Source organism: Alosa alosa, chromosome 7, assembly GCF_017589495.1.
Source record: "Alosa alosa isolate M-15738 ecotype Scorff River chromosome 7, AALO_Geno_1.1, whole genome shotgun sequence".
Classification (NCBI taxonomy): domain Eukaryota; kingdom Metazoa; phylum Chordata; class Actinopteri; order Clupeiformes; family Clupeidae; genus Alosa; species Alosa alosa.
The window spans coordinates 1,129,021-1,151,644 of record NC_063195.1 but is presented as its reverse complement, the minus strand read 5'-3'; the positions used below and the strand labels follow the sequence as shown (position 1 = coordinate 1,151,644).

The window sequence follows — 22,624 nt, the reverse complement described above, 5'->3', positions numbered from 1 at the left end:
CTGTATTACCTTATAAGAGCAGAATAAATATGGCTATGAATAACAATGTCAGTTGATATTATTTTAAATGTTGGTGACACTACATTAATAAGGAGAATACCAATAATAAACAATAATGTGAATGCAATATCAATGGGCAATAAATGCAAATCAACAAATACTATAACATACAATCAATGACTCAGAACAGCCTAAGTGCATGGTGAACAAATATGTCTTTACACCCCTGTTGATAGGTGCATGCAAAAACACAGAAAGCAGAAAAGGATTTTGTTTTTATAACACATGTAATAAGCAATGAACATTTGGAGATGTATTGTTTTGTTCTTCTAACATCAATAGTAGTTGTTCAGAGGTTGTAACATAATGATAAATACATGCTGCCTGTCACATTATGAATATATACCCTGTCTTGTCTTGCACATCAGAAGCAGCAGCACTATGCTATTACATCGTTCACCGTAGGGACTAGTATGAGGGAGACTGAGTTGCCAATCTCTCTTAACAGGCCCTGCATCATATCTACAAATATCTGTTCTGCTCTGCACAAACATAAGCAGGGTCTGATTTAGCGTGGCAGAGTGCTGATTGACAATAACATGGTTCCCTGCTGTGTTTGGTGGATTCCCATTGATGTTTTGTGCATTTCTGTTTGACTGTACATTTTATGTGTGGCATCTCATTCCTCAGTTGTCTAACATGTTTTCTGGCGGCCCACTGATTGCATTAGCAGCTGAAAGACCAACTTGTAACAAAGGTCCCAATTGTGGATACCCATTAACAGTCCTTGCGACCAATGACATCTGGATCAACTACAAACTTTTGATTGATTTTCAACAATGAACAATTAGTTCAGTGTAATATGTTCAGCTCTCTCCCATCTTAATAAGTCAACATTATATGATATGACCCTATTTTTACATTATAGCCTACATGTTATAGCCTAACCCTTTATCTATAGGTGACTGATGAGATTCATGTTAGCATATATTCATTGGCGCCACAATTAATATTGGAGCTATTTTCACTGTCGCAAACCAGACGTGCTTGGTAGCCCTAGTAGTCATAGGGCCAACATGAGACTTAAGCCCCGTGTCGTCATGACTTAGGTTAGCTTATGTTCTTACTATTGTTATTATCTGTAGGACATATTGTCTGTGGAACACAATTGTAGGCTAGGCCTATATTTGATTTTCAGTAAGCTTATATATCAATGATAAAGCTTTTTTACTTTTTTTTGGTGTAATTATTTTTTTTTTTTCTCTATGTAGGCTATTTTTTTTAATGTTACATTATTATTTTGTTAATACATGGAATAAATCACCACAAACACCGCGACTGTAGCCTATTGGCTTCTTCTGTAGCCTACCTGGCTTTGCGCAAAGCGTGGCTAACAACGCCCATAAAACAAGTGTAACCGTCGGCTCCTACTTAAACGAAGTTACAGCAGCTAATGGGCGAGGTGCAGTGAAATGGCGTCATCTGGTGGTCATACAATTCACCGCTATTAGACCCGAAGTGCAGAGAAGTGGATATTCAACCACGCCATCCTTCAGGTCGCAGCGAAACGTATGTGTACTTTATGTGCTGTGTCATGCTGCCATCTAGTGGTTGTGGAATATTTAACACCCATTATAGTTCTGGGAATAGATGTGCCCTCGAATAATTGTTGTACTTTGTTACAAATTATTTGGGTAATCCATCTGATAAATTGTATTTTTCTTTTTATACTTTGTAGCTTTATAAATTAAAGTGTATCATGAAGGTACCTTTTTCAATGTCATTACTCTGACATTCAACATTAGTTGACCATAAATTTGGGCAATGGGCACATTGTTAGGGGTTGACACTTTGCATAAGATTTCTCCACATTACTTGATCCAAATTCTGTGATTTTTGTTGTATAAATGTTGTACAATTATGTAGTTTCGTATCAAAGTGGAATGGTTGTTTTCATAAGTCAGCGGCGTTAGTTTGAGCACATAATTGACGTTTTGTTTACATGTGTTCAATGTAAGTCATTGGGAGCCGGAAATCCATAAATAGCGGCGTCCAAAGAATCTTTTGCCGGATAGCGAGACAGCGGTCGTAACGAGGGATCTGGAATGTTGGTTACCTAGCAACCAAGACATTGTCTATTGAAACGGGAACTATTTTTTGATGCGTAAGAACGATGTCGAAATTAACATTTTTAAACAATAATGGGGTGTTTTCAGATTATTTAGTTTGTACCGGTAGTAGAATTGTTGTATAAAAGCAATTTAGCACTTGTAATCGTGGGATTGGTCATGGCTACGGCCGAACAACACCCGTGGGAATATCCATGACCAATCCCAGTCTCACTCGTGCTATATTGCTTAATTGACTGACTCATTATGAACATATACATCATGGACCTTATGTTAAAAGAAATGAACAATTAAGGAACAGTATCTATATCATAATATATTTGTAGCAATTTCATAAGTAGATCACATATACAGCAATCATACTTTTCTTTACATTATTTTTTACAGTTTATTTATTTATAAGTAAATACTCAAGTATGTTTGTAATATTGTGAGGAAGAGATAAGGATATTCCCTGTGTTCGTTAGTGATTTTTGATTTGTATGAAGAAAGAGTGAGAGAGCCTGTTCCCTGTGTTTGTCGCTCATTGTCCTTGTCTTGGGAGTTATAGTACCATGCTCGTTGTCCTTGTCTTGGGAGTTATAGTACCATGCTCGTTGTACTTGTCTTGGGAGTTATAGTACCATGCTCGTTGTCCTTGTCTTGGGAGTTATAGTACCATGCTCGTTGTCCTTACTGCGCTCGTTGTCCTTGTCTTGCCAGTGGAAGTTAGATAGATAGATAGATAGATAGATAGATAGATAGATACTTTATTGATCCCCAGGGAAAATTCAAGGAGTTATAGTACCGCTCGTTGTCCTTGTCTTGGCAGCGGGCGGAGAGGAGGCGGTGGCGCGGTCGCTGAAGGCATCGTTGGCCCTGCAGTACGCGCGCATCTTCGAGGGCAGCTCCACAGAGGGGCGAGCGAGAAGGGTGGACGACGTCTACACGGAGCTCCTTGTGGTGGACGAGTACACAGGCGGAGCGCTAAGAGCTCACGAGGCTCAGTGGATGGAGCAGAACCACTCCAGGCGCTCCACATGCAGGTACGGTCCAGCCGGGTCAAGACCCAGAACCGCTCCACACGCAGGTACGGTCCAGCTGGGTCAAGACTCAGAACCGCTCCACACGCAGGTACGGTCCAGCTGGGTCAAGACCCAGAACCGCTCCACACGCAGGTCCAGCTGGGTCAAGACCCAGAACTGCTCCACATGCAGGTACGGTCCAGCTGGGTCAAGACCCAGAACTGCTCCACATGCAGGTACGGTCCAGCTGGGTCAAGACCCAGAACCACTCCACATGCAGGTACGGTCCAGCTGGGTCAATCTAGTCCTTTTTTTAAAATTAGTCTTTTTACTTTATTATTATGCTTCCTACTGCTTACCCGCATTTATTGCCTATTCTTTGCATGTGGAGAAATAACATCATCTCACATCATGTGACTTCAGCAGTTCCTGGATCCAGTGCAACGACATCTTCAGAGCCCAGCCCGATTCCCGTAAGGTTCTCACCCTGGGCGTGGCAGGTGTCGGGAAGACTGTCTCTGTTCACAAGTTCATCCTGGACTGGGCCGAGGGAAGAGCCAATCAGGACGTGGCGTTCTTGTTCCCGCTGCCGTTCCGCCAGCTTAACGTAAAGTCGAAGAGGAATCAGAGTCTCCTGGCGCTGCTGCAGCAGTCTTTCCTCGAGCTGAAGCAGCTGGACGCTCTGCCTGAGCGCACGAGTTCCATCCTGTTCGTCTTCGACGGGCTGGACGAGAGTCGCTTCCAGCTGGACTTGGACAAGGAGCTGATCAGCGACCCGACAGAACCGGCGTCGCTGGACGTGCTGCTTGCCTCGCTCATCTCCGGGCACATGCTGCCCGACGCGTACGTCTGGGTCACTTCTCGTCCGGCAGCAGTCAATCAGATCTCCCGGCACTTCCACCAGGTGACAGAGGTTCAGGGCTTCACAGATGAGCAGAAGGAGAGGTACTTTAAGAAGAACACCAGCGCACCCACGGCCCGTAGAATCATCGCGCACATGAGGAAGACAAAAACGCTTCACGTCATGTGCCAGTTGCCTGTGTTCTGTTGGATTCTGTCTGTAGTCCTGGAGGAGATGTGGAACAGGGAGGGAGAAGCCAAGGAAACTACAACTCCCAGCATTCCCAGCGACACTCCAACTCCCAGCACTCTCACAGAGATCTACACCCGCTTCCTGCTGTACCAGCTGGGTCGGCGCAGTCAGAAGACGGCCTCGTCGTCCAAGGGCCTCCTCGACCTGGGCAAGCTGGCCTTCCTCCACCTGGAGAAGAGGAAGTTGATCTTTGACACGGCGGACCTGCGATCTTGCGGCTTAGACGACGGTGAAGGCTCTGAATTCTCGGCCACCTGCACGCAGATTTTCAAGGAGGAGACCGCAGACCTGGAGAGCCGCCTGTACAGCTTCCTGCACCTCAGCCTGCAGGAGTACCTCGCTGCCCTCTTCGTGCTGCACGGCGATGACGCCGACGGGCGCCCCAGGCTTCGACTGCGCCGGCGCCTCCTCGGCAGATCCACCCTGGACGCGCAGAAGGCGGCGGTGGAGCGTGCGCTGCGGAGCGAGGACGGCCACCTGGACCTGTTCCTGCGCTTCCTGCTGGGCCTCTCCCTGGAGTCCAACCAGCGGCTGCTGCGGAGGCTGCTTCCTGAGCGCGGCGGCGCCCAGGTCGAGCCCGCGGACCACAGGATCGTCCAGTACCTCCACCGGACCATCCGTGAGCAGGCCGGCGCCGAACGCAGCATCAACCTGTTCCACTGCCTCAGCGAGCTGCGGGACGAGTCTCTGGTGCTGGAGGTGTCGCGCTGGCTGGACTCTGGGAAGTGCAGGCCTGAGGAGCTCACGCAGACGCAGTGGTCAGCGCTGGGCTTCCTGCTCCTCACGGCTGAGGAGACGCAGGTGGAGTTCGAGCTGCAGAGGTACTGGGGGAGCCACAAGGGCCTAAAGAGACTGCTGCCGGTGGTGAGGAACACCCAGCGAGCTCTGTAAGTGTGCTGCTCACACACACACACACCTGACCTGTGCTGCTCACACACACACACACACACACACACACACACACCTGACCTGTGCTGCTCACACACACACACACACACACACACACACACACACACACACACACACCTGACCTGTGCTGCTCACACACACACACACACACACACACACCCTGACCTGTGCTGCTCACACACACACACACCTGACCTGTGCTGCTCACACACACACACACACACACACACACACACACACACCCTGACCTGTGCTGCTCACACACACACACACACACACACACACCTGACCTGTGCTGCTCACACACACACACATACACACACACACACACCTGACCTGTGCTGCTCACACACACACACACACACACACACACACACACACACCTGACCTGTGACCTGACAGTTTCATAATCTCCCAGCATGCATCATTGTGACCTGACAGTTTTATTATCTCCCAGCATGCATCAGTGTGACCTGAGGCTTTTGTAATCTCCCAGCATGCATCAGTGTGACCTGACAGTTTTATAATCTCCCAGCATGCATCAGTGTGACCTGAGGCTTTTGTAATATCCCAGCATGCATCAGTGTGACCTGACGGAGGCTAGCTGCCTGCTTCTGGCCTCAGCTCTGACCTCAGGCCCCATCCCCCTCACCCTTCTGAACCTGAGTGACAACCCCCTGCTGGACGGAGGAGTAAAGGTCGTCTCCATGGCACTGGCAAAGGCAGAGTGTCCATTACATACACTCAGGTAAAATCAGAGTTACCCGCTACACACACATATGAGGGGCCGCCTAGGACAAAATTCATACTTACACACACTATCATAATCTTGCATATGGACCCTTTCAAGAGAGTTCCATTATCAGCATCATAGTTGGCCCCACAAGACTTCCTTTTTAACATTCCATATGTTATCTTAATGCAGAGGAAGTAGATTGGGGCCCAAATAGAACGTTCAAGCATTGTTTTTGTTTTTATTGATGAAAGGGTCCATACACCACTATACTCGTCATACACACTCAATATTAATAATGCTTCTATATGTATGTATGAGGGTATAGTCATGTATGTGAGAGAGTATAGTAGTGTATGTGAGAGAGAGTATAGTAGTGAATGTGAGAGAGTATAGTAGTGTTTGTGAGATGGTATAGTGGTGTATGTGAGAGAGTATAGTAGTATATGTGAGAGAGTTTGGTAGTGTATGTGAGAGAGTTTAGTAGTGTATGTGAGAGAGTATAGTAGTGAATGCAAGAGAGTATAGTAGTGTATGTGAGAGAGTATAGTAGTGTATGTGAGAGAGTATAGTAGTGTATGTGAGATGGTATAGTGGTGTATGTGAGAGAGTATAGTAGTATATGTGAGAGAGAATAGTAGTGTATGTGAGATGGTATAGTAGTGTATGTGAGAGAGAATAGTTGTATGTGAGAGAGAATACTAGTGTATGTGAGAGAGTATAGTAGCGTATGTGAGAGAGAATAGTATAAGTATAAGTATAGTAAGTATATATACTCTTTTGATCCCGTGAGGGAAATTTGGTCTCTGCATTTATCCCATCCGTGAATTAGTGAAACACACTCAGCACACAGTGAACAGAAGCTCACACTAATCCTGGCGCAGTGAGCTGCCTGCTACAACAGCGGTGCTCGGGGAGCAGTGAGGGGTTAGGTGCCTTGCTCAAGGGCACTTCAGCCGTGCCTACTGGTTGGGGGTTGAACTGGCAACCCTCTGGTTTCAGGTCCGGAGTGCTAACCAGTGGGCCACATAGTAGTGTATGTGAGAGAGAATAGTGGTGTATATGAGAGAGTATAGTAGTGTATGTGAGAGAGTATAGTAGTGTATGTGAGAGAGTATAGCAGTGTATATGTGAGAGAGTTTGGTAGTGTATGTGAGAGTATAGTAGTGTATGTGAGAGAGTATAGTGGTGTATGTGAGAGAGTATAGTAGTGTATGTGAGAGAGTATAGTGGTGTATGTGAGGGAGTATAGTAGTGTGTGAGAGAGAGTTTGATTGAAACGGAATTCAATTTCAATTCAATTTATTGTGCTTATAGATGCCAAAACATAACACATGTATCATGGCGCTTTACAGAATGTAGGCAATCAGAGAAAGAAGGGAAGAAAGGAAGAAAAGAAAAGCAAGAGAGGCCCATGGGTAACCGGGGTAACAGGGGCGAGAGAGAGAGAGAGAGGCCCATGGGTAACAGGGGTAACAGGGGCGAGAGAGAGAGAGAGGCCCATGGGTAACAGGGGCGAGAGAGAGAGAGAGAGAGAGAGGCCCATGGGTAACAGGGTAACAGGGGCGAGAGAGAGAGAGAGAGGCCCATGGGTAACAGGGTAACAGGGGCGAGAGAGAGAGAGAGGCCCATGGGTAACCGGGTAACAGGGGCGAGAGAGAGAGAGAGAGGCCCATGGGTAACCGGGTAACAGGGGGGAAAAACTCCCTAGAATTGGAGATATATATAGGAAGAAACCTCGAGCAGATCCACGACTCAAGGGCCTGACCCATCTGCCTAGGGTCAGTACATGACAGTAAGGTCTGTATACATGACAAATGCATATGATAGTCGGGTGTAGAGAATAAGACATGTTGTTAAAAGCACTTGAGCTGAAAGTTACAAGAGGTGGGATGATTACGTATCCGTTATGGTAATTTATTATTCCTGATTTAGTGACAGAAAGTTCAATAGTCCAGCGTTGGAATTGTCCAGGGGAAGGGAGTTGTCATAGGCAGGTGGTGGGTCGCTAGGCTGTATGGGCCAGGAGTCCAGATAGGGGGACAGTAATAGGGCAGTCGAGGATGGGACTTCAGGTGAGATGGGTGAGAGGAGGGCCAAGCACACGGATGGTTGATGACTGGTGATGATATACCTCACAAGTGAGGTACAGTAAGGGGGAAGAAAGAGAGATGTAGAGTGGGTTAGTATTACTGAAAATCAGAATGGTTAATGTCAATAAGTAATCAGTGGTACTATATGTTGTTACAGTATACCATGGTGAGAGAATAGGCAAGAGAGGGAGAGTTGAGAGAGAGAGAAGGAGAGAGAGGCGAGGGGGTTGTACGGCGTGACACATGAAAAGTCCATGACAGCACTATGCTATAGCAGCATAACTAAGGCATGGTGAGGGGTAGTCGACACCAGCGCAGGTATGGTCAGTGACCACCATCGCACGCGTGACTCAGCAGGGTGGTCCATTCCAAAAAACCCTGAGGTGGGTGAATTTCCACGCACCATACCTAACTATGGGAGGCAGTGAAGAGGTATGTTTTAAGTCTAGACTTAAACATAGGGAGGGTGTCTGCTAGTCGAATTGAGGTAGGGAGATTATTCCAGAGGAGGGGTGCGCGATAGCTGAAAGCTCTGCCTCCTACTGTAGTTTTTGAGATTCTTGGAATTACAAGAAGGCCAGTATTCTGTGATCGTAGCGGTCTGGGTGGGTTATATGGGACTAGGAGATCTTTAATATATTCTGGTGCCTGGCCATTAATGGCTTTGTATGTTAGAAGTAATATTTTGAAGTCAATGCGACTTCTAACAGGCAGCCAGTGTAGAGATGCCAGGATAGGGGAAATATGTTCATATTTTTTAGTTCTAGTGAGTGTGCGAGCAGCTGCATTTTGTATAAGCTGTAAGCTCTTTAGACAGGTGTTATTGCAGCCAGCGTATAGAGCATTGCAATAATCAATCCTTGAGGTGACAAAAGCATGGATTAATTTATCAGCGTCTGGTAAGGATAAAGACTTCCTTATCTTTGAAATGTTCCTTAAGTGATAAAATGAAGCTTTGGTAATCTGTTATGTGATTACTTAGTGATAGGTCTTGGTCAATTGTAACTCCTAGATTTTTAACACATGTGGATGAGGATAGTCGAAGATCAGTAAATGTAGCCTGTGATGAGGATAGGATATCCCTCATCTTTTTAGGACCTAAAACCATGACTTCTGTTTTATCGGAGTTCAAAAGCAGGAAATTATTTGTCATCCATGTCTTTATGTCTCGTATACATGTGTCAAGTTTGGCTAACGGAGTCAATCTGTCAGGTTTTATGGAAAGGTATGGTTGTGTATCGTCTGCATAAGAATGAAATTTAATGCCATGTTTCCTAATTTCTGAGCCTAGAGGAAGCATATAGAGAGAAATAAACAGGGGCCCTAGTACTGAGCCTTGAGGCACCCCCATATTTTACAATAGTCTGGGTAGATGGTTTATTGTGAACCTGTACAAATTGTTCATGGGTTAGAAAGGTATGATCTAAACCAAGCGAAAGTGCTGAGTCTTTAATGCCTATCGAATGTTCAAGCCTGTGGAGTAGTATGTTGTGGTCTATGGTGTCAAAGGCAGCACTGAGGTCCAGGAAGACCAATATTGATATATGTCCATTATCGGCAGCGATGAGGAGGTCATTAAAAACTTTAACTAAGGCTGATTCAGTACTGTGGTGAGCTCTGAAACCAGACTGATATAATTCTTGGATTTTATTCATATGCAAGAAGGTACCAATTTGTTTGGACACTATTTTTTCTAGTATTTTTTTGACAAAAAGGGAGATTAGATATAGGCCTATAGTTGGCCAGGTTGTTAGGGTCAAGGGTAGGCTTTTTTGAGGATGGCTTAATGACAGATAACTTAAACGACTGTGGGTATGCCCTGATGGCATTCTTTATAATCCAACGAATCTCAAGGAGAGCAGTCTTCAGAAGATGGGTAGGAATACGATCTAGTAGACTAGTTGTAGATTTGATGAAGAGATTGTGGAAGTGAGGTCTAATATGTCAATAGGTGTAAATGAATTCAACGTTGTTCGTCTCATCTGTGAGTCAATTATGTTTTCGCCACCGCTCAACAATGGAGTATGAATATTTGGTGAGACTGATTGGTTATTAATCTTATCTCTAATTGTTTCAATTTTGTCATTGAAAAAATTCATGAAGTCATTACTGTTTAGGCAAATAGGGATAGATTCGGGTTACTTCCAGTGTGGCTCTTCGTCCAGGGAAATTGTGGTAAAGAGAAATTTTGTATCGCTTTTTTGTTTTCTTCGATCAGCAAGGAATAGTAGGTTGACTTAGCCTCGTTGAGTGCTTTTTGTAGGTGATAAGGCAATCTTTCCATGCTTGGCGGAAAACTTCCAATTTAGTGGTACGCCATTTTTGTTCAAGTTTACGCTGTTTGTTTGAGTGTTTTTTCTGTGTGGTATACCATGGAGCACGCCTACTTGTTTTCTCATTCTCTCTTTTTTAGTGAATCAAGGGTTGCTAATGAGTTCATCACATTATCAGTAAACAAGTCGACCTCGGGCTGGATTAAGGGATGGATAGGCTACCACATGAGTCTGAATGGGGCTTCTGATAGGCTACCACATGAGTCCGGGATGGGCTGGATTAAGGAAAGGGCCTTCTGATAGGCCTACCACATAGGCTACCACATGAGTCCGGGATGGGCTGGATAGGCTACCACATGAGTCCGGGATGGGCTTGAAGGGAGTCCTGGGGCTTCTGATAGGCCTGAGTCCGGACATGAGAGTCCGAATAGGGAGTCTTCTGATAGGCCTGAGTCCCATGGGGCTTGGATAGGCTACACATGAGTCCGGAATTAAGGGATGGGCTTCTGATTGGCCTACCACATGAGTCCGGAATAGGGCTTCTGATTGGCTACCACATGAGTCTGGAATGGGGCTTCTGATTGAGTCTGGGCTGGACCACATGAGTCCGGATGGAATGGGGCTTGATAGGCCTACCACATGATTGGGGCTTGACTACCACATGAGTCCGATGGGCTGGATTAAGGGGGGCTTCTGATTGGCCTACCACATGAGTCCGGGATGGGGCTTCTGATTGGCTACCACATGAGTCCGGAAAGGGCTTCTGATTGGCTACCACATGAGTCCGGAATAGGGCTTCTGATTGGCTACCACATGAGTCCGGAATAGGGCTTCTGATTGGCTACCACATGAGTCCGGAATGGGCTTCTGATTGGCTACCACATGAGTCCGGAATGGGGCAAGCGTAAGCGAAATCTTTTCTAGAAAGCCTGCATTAGTTTTTTAAGCCGCGGCTGTAGTATTCAGCTAAATTAGTTTTTTCAGATACGCCGCGGCTGTAGTATTCAGCTAAATTAGTTTTTTCAGATACGCCGCGGCTGTAGTATTCAGCTAAATTAGTTTTTTCAGATGCCCACGCTGTAGTGTTCAGCTAAATTAGTTTTTTTCAGATGTCACGCCTGTAGTATTCCAGCTAAATTAGTTTTTTCAGATACATGCCGGCCGTAGTATTCAGCTAAATTAGTTTTTTCAGATGCCGCGGCTGTAGTGTTCAGCTAAATTAGTTTTTTCAGATCAATTGTGCTGTAGTATTCAGCTAAATTAGTTTTTTTCAGATGCGCGGCTGTAGTATTCAGCTAAATTAGTTTTTTCAGATACGCCGCGGCTGTAGTATTCAGCTAAATTAGTTTTTTCAGATACGCCGCGGCTGTAGTGTTCAGCTAAATTAGTTTTTTCAGATACGCCGCGGCTGTAGTGTTCAGCTAAATTAGTTTTTCAGATCGCCCTTGTGTAGTATTCAGCTAAATTAGTTTTTTCAGATACGCCGCGGCTGTAGTGTTCAGCTAAATTAGTTTTTTCAGATACGCCGCGGCTGTAGTATTCAGCTAAATTAGTTTTTTCAGATACGCCGCGGCTGTAGTATTCAGCTAAATTAGTTTTTTCAGATACGCCGCGGCTGTAGTATTCAGCTAAATTAGTTTTTTCAGATACGCCGCGGCTGTAGTATTCAGCTAAATTAGTTTTTTCAGATACGCCGCGGCTGTAGTATTCAGCTAAATTAGTTTTTTCAGATAAGCCGCGGCTGTAGTGTTCAGCTAAATTAGTTTTTTCAGATAAGCCGCGGCTGTAGTGTTCAGCTAAATTAGTTTTTTCAGATAAGCCGGCGGCTGTAGTATTCAGCTAAATTAGTTTTTTTTCAGATAAGCCCGCTGTAGTATTCAGCTAAATTAGTTTTTTTCAGATAAGCCCTGGCTGTAGTGTTCAGCTAAATTAGTTTTTTTTTAAGCCGCGGCTGTAGTATTCAGCTAAATTAGTTTTTTTCAGATAAAGCCGGCTGTAGTATTCAGCTAAATTAGTTTTTTCAGATAAGCGAGTATTCAGCTAAATTAGTTTTTTCAGATAAGCCGCGGCTGTAGTATTCAGCTAAATTAGTTTTTTCAGATAAGCCGCGGCTGTAGTATTCAGCTAAATTAGTTTTTTCAGATAAGCCGCGGCTGTAGTATTCAGCTAAATTAGTTTTTTCAGATAAGCCGCGGCTGTAGTATTCAGCTAAATTAGGTACTGCATGTTGTAATGTCATTGTAAAAGTAATTAGATGGTGGTCAGTTAAGGTCGGGTGTTGTGGCAAGATTGTTAACTGCTCTATGTTTATGCCGTATGACAAGACTAGATCAATAGTATGGTTATGTCGGTGCGTGGGTGAATTAACATTTTGGCAGAACCCGACATGGTCAATTAGGGATTGAAATGCAATTGTGAGACAATCATGCACATTATCCATATGGATATTAAAATCACCCAATATAAGTATTTTTTCTGTTTGGATAGTTAAAGTGGAAAGGAAATCAGAAAACTCCTCTAAGAATTCAGTGTAGGGGCCAGGGGGTCTGTACAATGTGACCACAGTTACAGGCTGATCAGTTTTCCAGTCTGGCGGTAAAAAATTGAGGACTAGAACTTCAAAAGATTTAAACTTGTGTGTGAGCTTGGGAGATGTGAGAAGACTAGATTGATAGATTGTAGCTACTCCACCTCCCCTGCCAGTGTGGCGTGGTACATGATAATTCAAATGGGAGGGAGGTGTAGACTCATTTAATGGAAGGTATTCATCTGGTTTAAGCCAGGTTTCAGTAAGACACATAACATCTATATGATTGTCAGTAATAATTTCATTAACCAGGGCAGTTTTATTTGACAGTGATCGAATATTAAGTAAAGCAAGTGTAAGTTGCGTTTTGGAGGAATTTGCTTCACCGAAGAAGTTTTTATCGTAATAAGATTGCTACGAATGAGTTTAATTTATCAGTTCCTGATTGGTTTGTCAATGTCACTTCTCTCTAGCCAGCCAATTAAAATCAAGGAAAGGGTGGGACCTACACTGTCAACAATGTTCGTAGTGGCAGAGAAAAACTCAATCAGCCAAGTCCTATGTGACTAAATATTGAACTACTAATGCAAACCGAACGCAAATTGCAAAGCCATGATGCCAAATGAGCTCCTTTTTGTCTGTCGAAGTCATATTTTAGTGAGCTGAGCCCTGAACGATTGTTGCCATTTCAGTTGCCCTGTAGTCTATAGTTCTGTACTCAGATAAGGGAGGAGTCATGGTATTTCTTCTCTTTACAGGCTGACTGATGTCGGATTAAGTGGGGAGGGGTGTGACCCTCTAGTCTCCGCACTGAGATCAAAGTCCACCCATCTGAGAGAGTTGGACCTCAGCAGGAATTACATCAGAGACTCAGGAGCCAATCAGATTGCCTTGTTCCTGAAAGACCCATCCTGCAAGCTGGAAAAGCTTTGGTGAGAAATCAATCAATCAATCAATCAATCGATTGATCAGATTGATCAGTTAATGAATTAATAAAGTAATCTACTACTTATCAGTCGGTCAACATGCCTGTATATTTGTCCTTTTATTGATCTTTTGATCCTGAAACAATGATGCGTTAGCCTGGGTAAGAGCAGACCATTTCTCTATTGATCTTTTGATCCTGAAACAATGATGCGTTAGCCTGGGTAAGAGCAGACCAATGATGCGTTAGCCTGGGTAAGAGCAGACCAATGATGCGTTAGCCTGGGTAAGTGCAGACCAATGATGCGTTAGCCTGGGTAAGAGCAGAACAATGATGCGTTAGCCTGGGTAAGAGCAGACCATTTCTCAATTGAAGTATGGGTTTGGACCCTAACAAAAGGGTTGTTCTTCTAATAAAAGACCGTCCAGGGGTGTATTTGAAGTGTATTCCGAGTGTATTCCAAAACACTGTCCAGGGTTGTATTTCAAGAGTATTCCAAAACACTGTCCAGGGTGTATTCCAGAACACTATCCAGGAGTGTATTCCAAGTGTATTCCAAAACACTGTCCAGGGGTGTATTCCAAGTTGGTGGTTTAGTTGCCACCAACTTGGAATCATGGCCAGCTCATTCAATGCAGACACAGCTGAACAACGACAGCCATTGTTTGTTTACAAAAGTGCCTCAATGCCTCAGTGCTCCACTGTCTGTCATCTTATGAAGCCACTTTTGGTGGAAATGATTTGGAATGCTCCGCCAGAGCAAATAAGGTGAAATGTCTATAGGTTGAGTGGCTGTAATGTATGTGTCTCTATAGGTTGAGGGGCTGTAATGTATGTGTCTCTATAGGTTGAGTGACTGTAATGTATGTGTGTCTATAGGTTGAGTGATTGAAATGTTTATGTCTCTATAGGTTGAGTGACTGTAATGTATGTATCTCTACAGGTTGACCGACTGTGGGATTCGGGAGGAGGGTGGAGCTGCGCTGGGTTTGGCCCTTTGCTCAAACCCCGCCTATTTGAGAGTGATGGACTTGAGCTCCAATCAGCTGCTAGACCTGGGGGTTAAGCATGTGATGACATCACTCGGTGATCAGCAATGCAAACTACAGAGGTTGAGGTGATCAACATATCACATGAGCAAAAAGACATCTAATAGACAGTCTAAACACATGGTGTTAATACAAATAAGTGGACATTTAAGGCGAGACACGGCAGGTGAAAACATTATATTGTGTCTACTCGCGCCTGTATATTTCTCCTAACCTTGCATGCACTCTCGCGACCGTGATCCAAAACATATCATGTGTACTACCGTTGGAAAGCTCTTTTTTCCCTGTATCTCCCTATGTGATCCATATATGGACACTTCCTTTGTATCAGCAACAAATTGCGAAAGTTCAAAGGTGAGTTCTAGGCTGAGAACGGAATCTCATTGGCTGTCTTTCAAGGCTGTTTTCTCAAAATGAGTTTCCTCTCCCACTCTGAGCTCGAAAACTCCACTTCAGAAGCACTTACATACACCACACTTTCTAGACTTATGCCTTACTATATTTAGAATATTTTTACAGAGGGGTTTGTTGATATATTATTCCTAGCCTGACTTAGATGACATTTTTGCCTAAAACATGGCAATTGACAGCATATTCTGATTTACAGGATAACAAAAGTAGATATTCATAAATCACTCTGTCATTTCCCCCATCTCATATCTGAACACAACGAAAACATCGTTTTGAACCTGGCTGTATCTAATGCTCAATTTTCGTGTTTCGTGTTTTTTTTGGGGGGAAGCCGTAGCCTACTGGTTAGCGCTTCGGACTTGTAACCAGAGGGTTGCCGGTTTGAACCCCGACCAGTAGGCACGGCTGAAGTGCCCTTGAGCAAGGCACCTAACCCCTCACTGCTCCCCGAGCGCAGCTGTTGTTGCAGGCAGCTCACTGCGTCGGGATTAGTGTGTGCTTCACCTCACTGTGTGTTCACTGTGTGCTGAGTGTGTTTCACTAATTCACGGATTGGGTATATACTTATACTTATACTTTAAAATGTATGCAAATTAGCGCATATTTAATCAGATAATGGCTAATTTGAATATGTAAACATTAAATTACAGAAACTTGTAATACATTTTCTCATATTAATGTAAGTAATCAACTTGGGAATCTGCTTGTTAAAAATGTTACCCTATTCACCTGTTGTGTCTTGCCTTAATAGAGTGTGAACATATGGAGTTAACAACAAATAACAGGACTGTGATGTGAGCTGTTTTGAGCTGTTTTATGCTGTATACATATATATATATATATATATGTGTGTGTGTGTTCAGTCTAGTGAACTGTGGTCTCAGTGATGTGAGTTGTGGTGCCTTGGCGTCAGCTCTGCAGTCCAACCCTTCACACATGAAAGAACTGGACCTCAGCGAGAATCCAGTAGGAGACCAGGGGATGAAACTCCTCCGAGACATTCTGACACATCCGCAATCCCACCTGGAGAAACTCAGGTAGAGACATACTGACACATTTGCAATCTCACATACCTGGAGAAACTCAGGTAGAGACATACTGACACATCTGCAATCTCACATACCTGGACAAACTCAGGTAGAGACATACTGACACATCCGCAATCCCACCTGGACAAACTCAGGTAGAGACATACTGACACATCCGCAATCTCACCTGGACAAACTCAGGTAGAGAGTGGCACATGCTAAGGTATATATTATTCATAAATGTCAAATTTTGCAGAGATGTAGTTAAATCTGCTTTACATTGTGAAAACATAAAAAGGTGACAAAACACTGTTGTGTTCTCACAGCAGTATTACCCAATCTAAGAAAACCTTTGTACCTGTGTGCTTAGTGTTAGCAAATGATAAAACTATTGCAAAGCAGACTTGGCTCCCACCAATGAATTGCTAAATAACTGTGTTTTTGAGGGGGGGGGGTCTAGTTTTAGCTCTAGATGGGGTGGGATAGGGGGACAATAATGTCTGTAGATTTGTATGACTTGATGTATCTGTACTGTATACTGTAAATATGTTGTCTGTATTTTATTGCGCCATCTATCTGCCCAGAGACTACAGGCGGAAGCAATTTGCTACAACCTGGCACAAGACATCTATTGATGTTTTTTGTGCACTGTCCCTGTTCAAATAAATTAATTTATACCATGGTCTAGGTTGAAAAGGGTGTCATTTAAAAAGTGATATACTACACCTATGAAGTAGATCTGGTAAAAAAAAAATTTAACCGCCGTTCCATATCAATGTTTATGAATGGTAACTATAACAACGATATTAGGACGACGGTTGAGCCTGGAGGCAGGCTTCGCAACAATGGAATCAACTGTAAATAGCTGAAAAAACTAACGATTTTAGACTCATTTACCAAGTGACCATGTTATAAACGGGATAATGCCCTTTGATGTGTCCATTATCAGAAATAAATGGACTTCCGCTTCGCGTCGGACGGTTCACGCCTCCGCGTCGTCCATTTATTTCTGATAATGGACACCTCGTCGGGCATTATCCCTTACTACAATTACAATTGCTGGCTGTGACATCAGAGAAGGATGAACCAATTAGATAATTTCTGCTGCTGTGACATCAGAGCAGGATGAACCAATCAGATAACTACTGGCTATGACATCAGAGCAGGATGAACCAATCAGATAACTGCTGCTGCTGTGTGTCCTGTCAGACTGCGAGACTGCGGCATCAGAGAAGGGGGAGTGTCTCTGACGTTAGGCCCCGCCCCTCTGAGAGAGCTGGATCTGAGCAAGAACCTCTGTGCTGACTCCGCCCTCCTCCAGCTCTCCACAGCTCTGCAGGAGCACCTATACAAGCTCCAGATACTGCGGTGGGTAGCCTGACCAATCAGCACCTTTAAGGTGAGAGGCCTGACCAATCAGCACCTTTAAGGGTCAGAGCAATTAGCACTTTTTAGGGTGAGTGACCTCAGACTAAACAATCAGCACATTTTAGGATTAGTTGTGTGTGTGTGTGTGTGTGTGTGTGTGTGTGTGTGTGTGTGTGTGTGTGTGTGTGTGTGTGTGTGTGTGTGTGTGTGTGTGTGTGTGTGTGTGTGTGTGTGTGTGTGTGTGTGTGTGTGTGTGTGTGTGTGTGTATTTTTGATTGTTCTCATTCTGTATTAGTGGTTTAAGGGTGTGGAGGTCCAGTTCACTATGTCGATGGTCTTTGGCCAGAGCATTGCATTTGAACCCTATCTTTCTGGCATTGGTGTGTGTGTGTGTGTGTGTGTGTGTGTGTGTGTGTGGTTGTTATCTCTCTACCTGTAGGTTAGGAGTCTGTAGGTTCAACACAGCTGGTTGTGGGGCGTTGGCGAGAGCGCTGCGTTTGAACCCTTCCTTCCTCCAAGAGCTGGACCTGGGCCGCAACAAGGTGGGGGACTCTGGGCTCCAGCTGCTGTCCATGGTGCTGAAACAGCCACAGTGTTCCCTCAAGAGACTAAGGTAAGACACATGAGACACATATGAGATATACTATATGATTTCCTCTGCTAAGGTGAGACAAATGAGACACATAAGAGACATGCTGTATGGTCTGCTCTGTTAAGATAAGACACATGAGACACAGGACCTGCTTTGCTACAGTGAGACACATGAGACAAAAATGAGATATGTGACCTGCTTTGCTACAGTGAGACACATGAGACCAAAATGAGATATGTGATCTGCTTTGCTACATGAGACCCAAATGAGACATGCTGTATGATCTACTCTGTTAAGATAAGACACATGAGACACAGGACCTGCTTTGCTACAGTGAGACACATGAGACAAAAATGAGATATGTGATCTGCTTGGCTAAGGTGAGACACATGAGACAAAAATGAGATATGTGATCTGCTTGGCTAAGGTGAGACATGTTAGACAAATACGGTTGTCTCTACCAGAGCCCGTCTACGGAGAGCATGTTCACTTCCTGTTAAAGGAAAATTCCGGTATTTAGTGCTTTGAGTCCCTTTTCTGGTTTGTTTTGGATGAACTAGAGTGGTGGACACCGAAATTTTGACGATTGGTCCTGTCTTGACTTTTCTGACTCGTTTTGAATCGCCTTTGACTAGAACAGAGTGGTGCAACAGGCATGCTCAAACATGTCCTAAAACAACCCTTAATGTTCGTTTTCAAAACTGTGCAACTCACCGAGTGGTTAGTGGTGTTCGTTGATTATTAAAATCAAAAATATCGGCGCAATGTATGATTTCCAGCCCTCTTATTTGCTATTGTGGAACTATTTTTTCAGACACCTCACAACCGCGTATAAACTTCCGCTCAATATTTGAGCCTGAAGAATAGTGGTGCAGTAATATCAACGTGCAATGAGTCTTCCAACAGAAATCAATGGGATTTTACAAAATCCCAAATAAAACATGACAGAAACTGTATTTCGCTATGCTACTTGTTTTGGAACATCAACGAACACCACTAACCACTCGGTGACTGTTCCTATGTCAAACATACTCCTAAATTCGCACCCTTTCGTTCTGAGAATTTTCATGGATGCATCTGTGGATCCTTACATGTACAAAAATACTCATAATCCTCTGTGTTGACATGCATCGAAGCAGTGCCCCTACTGAAACAGATAAACAGATGCAGCGCCCTGCTGAAACAGATAAACAGATGCAGCGCCCCTACTGAAACAGATAAACCAGATGCAGCGGCCCTACTGAAACAGATAAACAGAAGCAGTGCCCCTACTGAAACAGATAAACAGAGCCCCTACTGAAACAGATAAACAGATGCAGCGCCCTACTGAAACAGATAAACAGAAGCAGTGCCCCTACTGAAACAGATAAACAGAGCCCCTACTGAAACAGATAAACAGATGCAGCGGCCCTACTGAAACAGATAAACAGAAGCAGTGCCCCTACTGAAACAGATAAACAGAGCCCCTACTGAAACAGATAAACAGATGCAGCGCCCCTACTGAAACAGATAAACAGATGCAGCGCCATACTGAAACAGATAAACAGATGCAGCGCCCCTACTGAAACAGATAAACAGATGCAGCGCCCTAAACAGATGCAGCGCCCTAAACAGATGCAGCGCCCCTACTGAAACAGATAAACAGATGCAGCGGCCCTACTGAAACAGATAAACAGATGCAGCGGCCATACTGAAACAGATAAACAGATGCAGCACCCCTACTGAGACAGATAAACAGATGCAGCGCCCCTACTGAAACAGATAAACAGATGCAGCGCCCCTACTGAAACAGATAAACAGATGCAGTGCCCCTACTGAAACAGATAAACAGAGCCCCTACTGAAACAGAAAACAGATGCAGCGCCCCTGCTGAAACAGATAAACAGATGCAGCGCCCCTACTGAAACAGATAAACAGATGCAGCGCCCTAAACAGATGCAGCGCCCCTACTGAAACAGATAAACAGATGCAGTTAAAAGTGGAAGCGCTCATACAGAACCGTCCAAAGTACAGTCCGAGAACGCTAGGGAGGCCTCTAGCCTCATCTTTGTAGAACCCGAGAATGCTAGGGAGGCCTCTAGCCTCATCTTCGTAGAACCTGAGAATGCTCGGGAGGCCTCTAGCCTCATCTTCGTAGAACCCGACTCACAAGGAAACATTCTATCGAAAAAAGCATGCTCGACTTTAGGAAACAGCATCTGTCTTTACCCATCTCTGAAGGATTAAAGGCTGTGGGATCTCACTTCCTGCTTCTGGTTAAAGGCTGCTGCTCTCACTTCCTGTCTCTGAAGGTTGAAATGCTGCTACTCTCACTTCCTGTCTCTGAAGGTTGAAAGGCTGCTGCTCTCACTTCCTGTCTCTGTAGGTTGAAAGGCTGCTGCTACTCTCATTTCCTGTCTCTGTAGGTTGAAAGGCTGCTACTCTCACTTCCTGTCTCTGAAGGTTGAAAGGCTGCTACTCTCACTTCCTGTCTCTGAAGGTTGAAAGGCTGCTGTCTCTTCCTGTCTCTGAAGGTTGAAAGGCTGCTGCTCTCTCTTCCTGTCTCTGAAGGCTGAAAGGCTGCTGTCTCTTCCTGTCTATGAAGGTTGAAAGGCTGCTGCTCTCTCTTCCTGTCTCTGAAGGCTGAAAGGCTGCTCTCTCTTCCTGTCTCTGAAGGCTGAAAGGCTGCTGTCTCTTCCTGTCTCTGTCTCTGAAGGCTGAAAGGCTGCTGTCTCTTCCTGTCTCTGTAGGTTGAAAGGCTGTGGGATCTCTCACCAGGGCATGGCCGCCCTGTGCTCTGCTCTCCAGGCAAACCCATCTCACCTTATTGACCTCAACATGAACTGCAACAATGTAGGAGATCTGGGCATCAAGCACCTCAGTGGCTTCCTGAAGGACCCTCACTGTACACTAGAGAGACTGGGGTGAGTGGAAAGTCTGGATTGTGGATAAGATGTTCCAACATCCGTAACATACACACCTACACACACACACACAGACACACACACACACACACACACACTGCTAGGAACAGATACTAGTGGATTTAGCTTCCTTGCTTGCATAGTCTCTCATACCTGATAGCAACAGATACTAGTGGATTTAGCTTCCTTGCTTGCATAGCCTCTCATACCTGCATCTGAGTCCAGACCAGTGCGGTGTACACAATTCAGTTTACAGACATGTGAAATGTTTGCCTGCAGGTTGCGCTGTTGCTCTGTGGGAGTGGAGGGCTGTGCTGACCTGGCTGCTGCCCTCTCCTCTAACCCCACCCACCTGAGGTGGCTGAACCTCAACTCAAACAACCCAGGAGATGCAGGAGTAAAGCTTCTGGCACGGGTGCTGAAGGACCCTCGTTCTCAGTTGGAGAGACTAGGGTGAGTTATCACTGAAAGACGGAAAATCATATAGAAGCAATAGTGTGAGTTATCACTGAGAGACCCTAACCTTCCTATAGAGACACTAGTGTGAGTTATCACCGAAAGACCCTCATTCTCAGTTGGAGAGACTAGGGTGAGTTATCACTAAAGGACACAAAATCATATAGAAACACTAGGGTGAGTTATCACTGAAGGACCCTAACTATCCTATAGAGACACTTGGGTGAGTTATCACTGAAGGACCCTAACTATCCTATAGAGACACTTGTGTGAGTTATCACTGAAGGACCCTAACTATCCTATATAGACATATGGGTGAGTTATCACTAAAGGACACAAGATCATATAAAACCACTAGGGTGAGTTATCACTGAACACAAGATCATATTCACCTTATTCACCTTATAACAACACGGGGGGTGGGGCACCTATGTTCATTTTGTATTTGAACTTCCGGTTGAGTAGTTGAGCAGGTTGTGAGTTAGCCCCGATGGACCTACACAATCCGTATAGAGACACTAGGGTGAGTTATAACTGAAGGACCTACACTATCCTATAGAGACACTAGGGTAAGTTATAACTGAAGGACCTACACCAGTGGTCTCCAACACGGTGCCCGCGGGCACCAGGTAGCCTGCGGGACGGCTATGAGGCGCCCCCAGCGCACCTTCTAAAAATAGCCAACAGGTCGCCTGCAGATCACACTCTAAAAACACGCTCTATTGTGAAGTTTTCAATCGATATTTAAGTCTAGACCAGAACCATTTTAAGAAAGTATGTAGCCATACATCTGTAACATTAAATTGATATTTGGTGATATCTTACAAATTGTAGCTGCGTTAAATTTTAGCCTTTGGCTCCAAATCCGTTTCCCATTCAATCTTTAAACAACAATGGAAGCGGAGCGCATACACGCTGCTCGCACGCATAGACAGTAAAGGGGGAAAACTAGCTTGTTTGGTGTAGCCAATGGAAGCATATCTTTGCAAAAGTTCTGTGGCCATTCCATGTTCATCAAATACGGTTCTTGCATGATTGTTCAAGAACTGAAAAACAATTGCTTTAGCTCACAGGCCTTTTCTCCTCCTCGTAGGCTACTGCCGTATAATAGCTTGAAAATGTTGTGGCATG

General features: G+C 44.6%; 1 protein-coding gene across 1 annotated transcript in view; it reads left to right on the top strand.

Annotated features, from left to right (window-relative positions):
- The window catches only part of LOC125297547 (NACHT, LRR and PYD domains-containing protein 12-like), a 49,536-nt gene that overhangs the window by 10,833 nt on the left and 16,079 nt on the right, over window positions 1-22,624 (top strand). Inside the window, exons 3-10 of the mRNA XM_048247964.1 lie at window positions 2,941-3,325; window positions 3,557-5,113; window positions 13,520-13,693; window positions 16,010-16,183; window positions 17,384-17,542; window positions 17,982-18,155; window positions 20,864-21,037; window positions 21,317-21,490. Of these exons, the coding sequence (XP_048103921.1) occupies window positions 2,941-3,325; window positions 3,557-5,113; window positions 13,520-13,693; window positions 16,010-16,183; window positions 17,384-17,542; window positions 17,982-18,155; window positions 20,864-21,037; window positions 21,317-21,490 (2,971 nt within the window). The remainder of the gene's footprint in view (window positions 1-2,940; window positions 3,326-3,556; window positions 5,114-13,519; window positions 13,694-16,009; window positions 16,184-17,383; window positions 17,543-17,981; window positions 18,156-20,863; window positions 21,038-21,316; window positions 21,491-22,624) is intronic.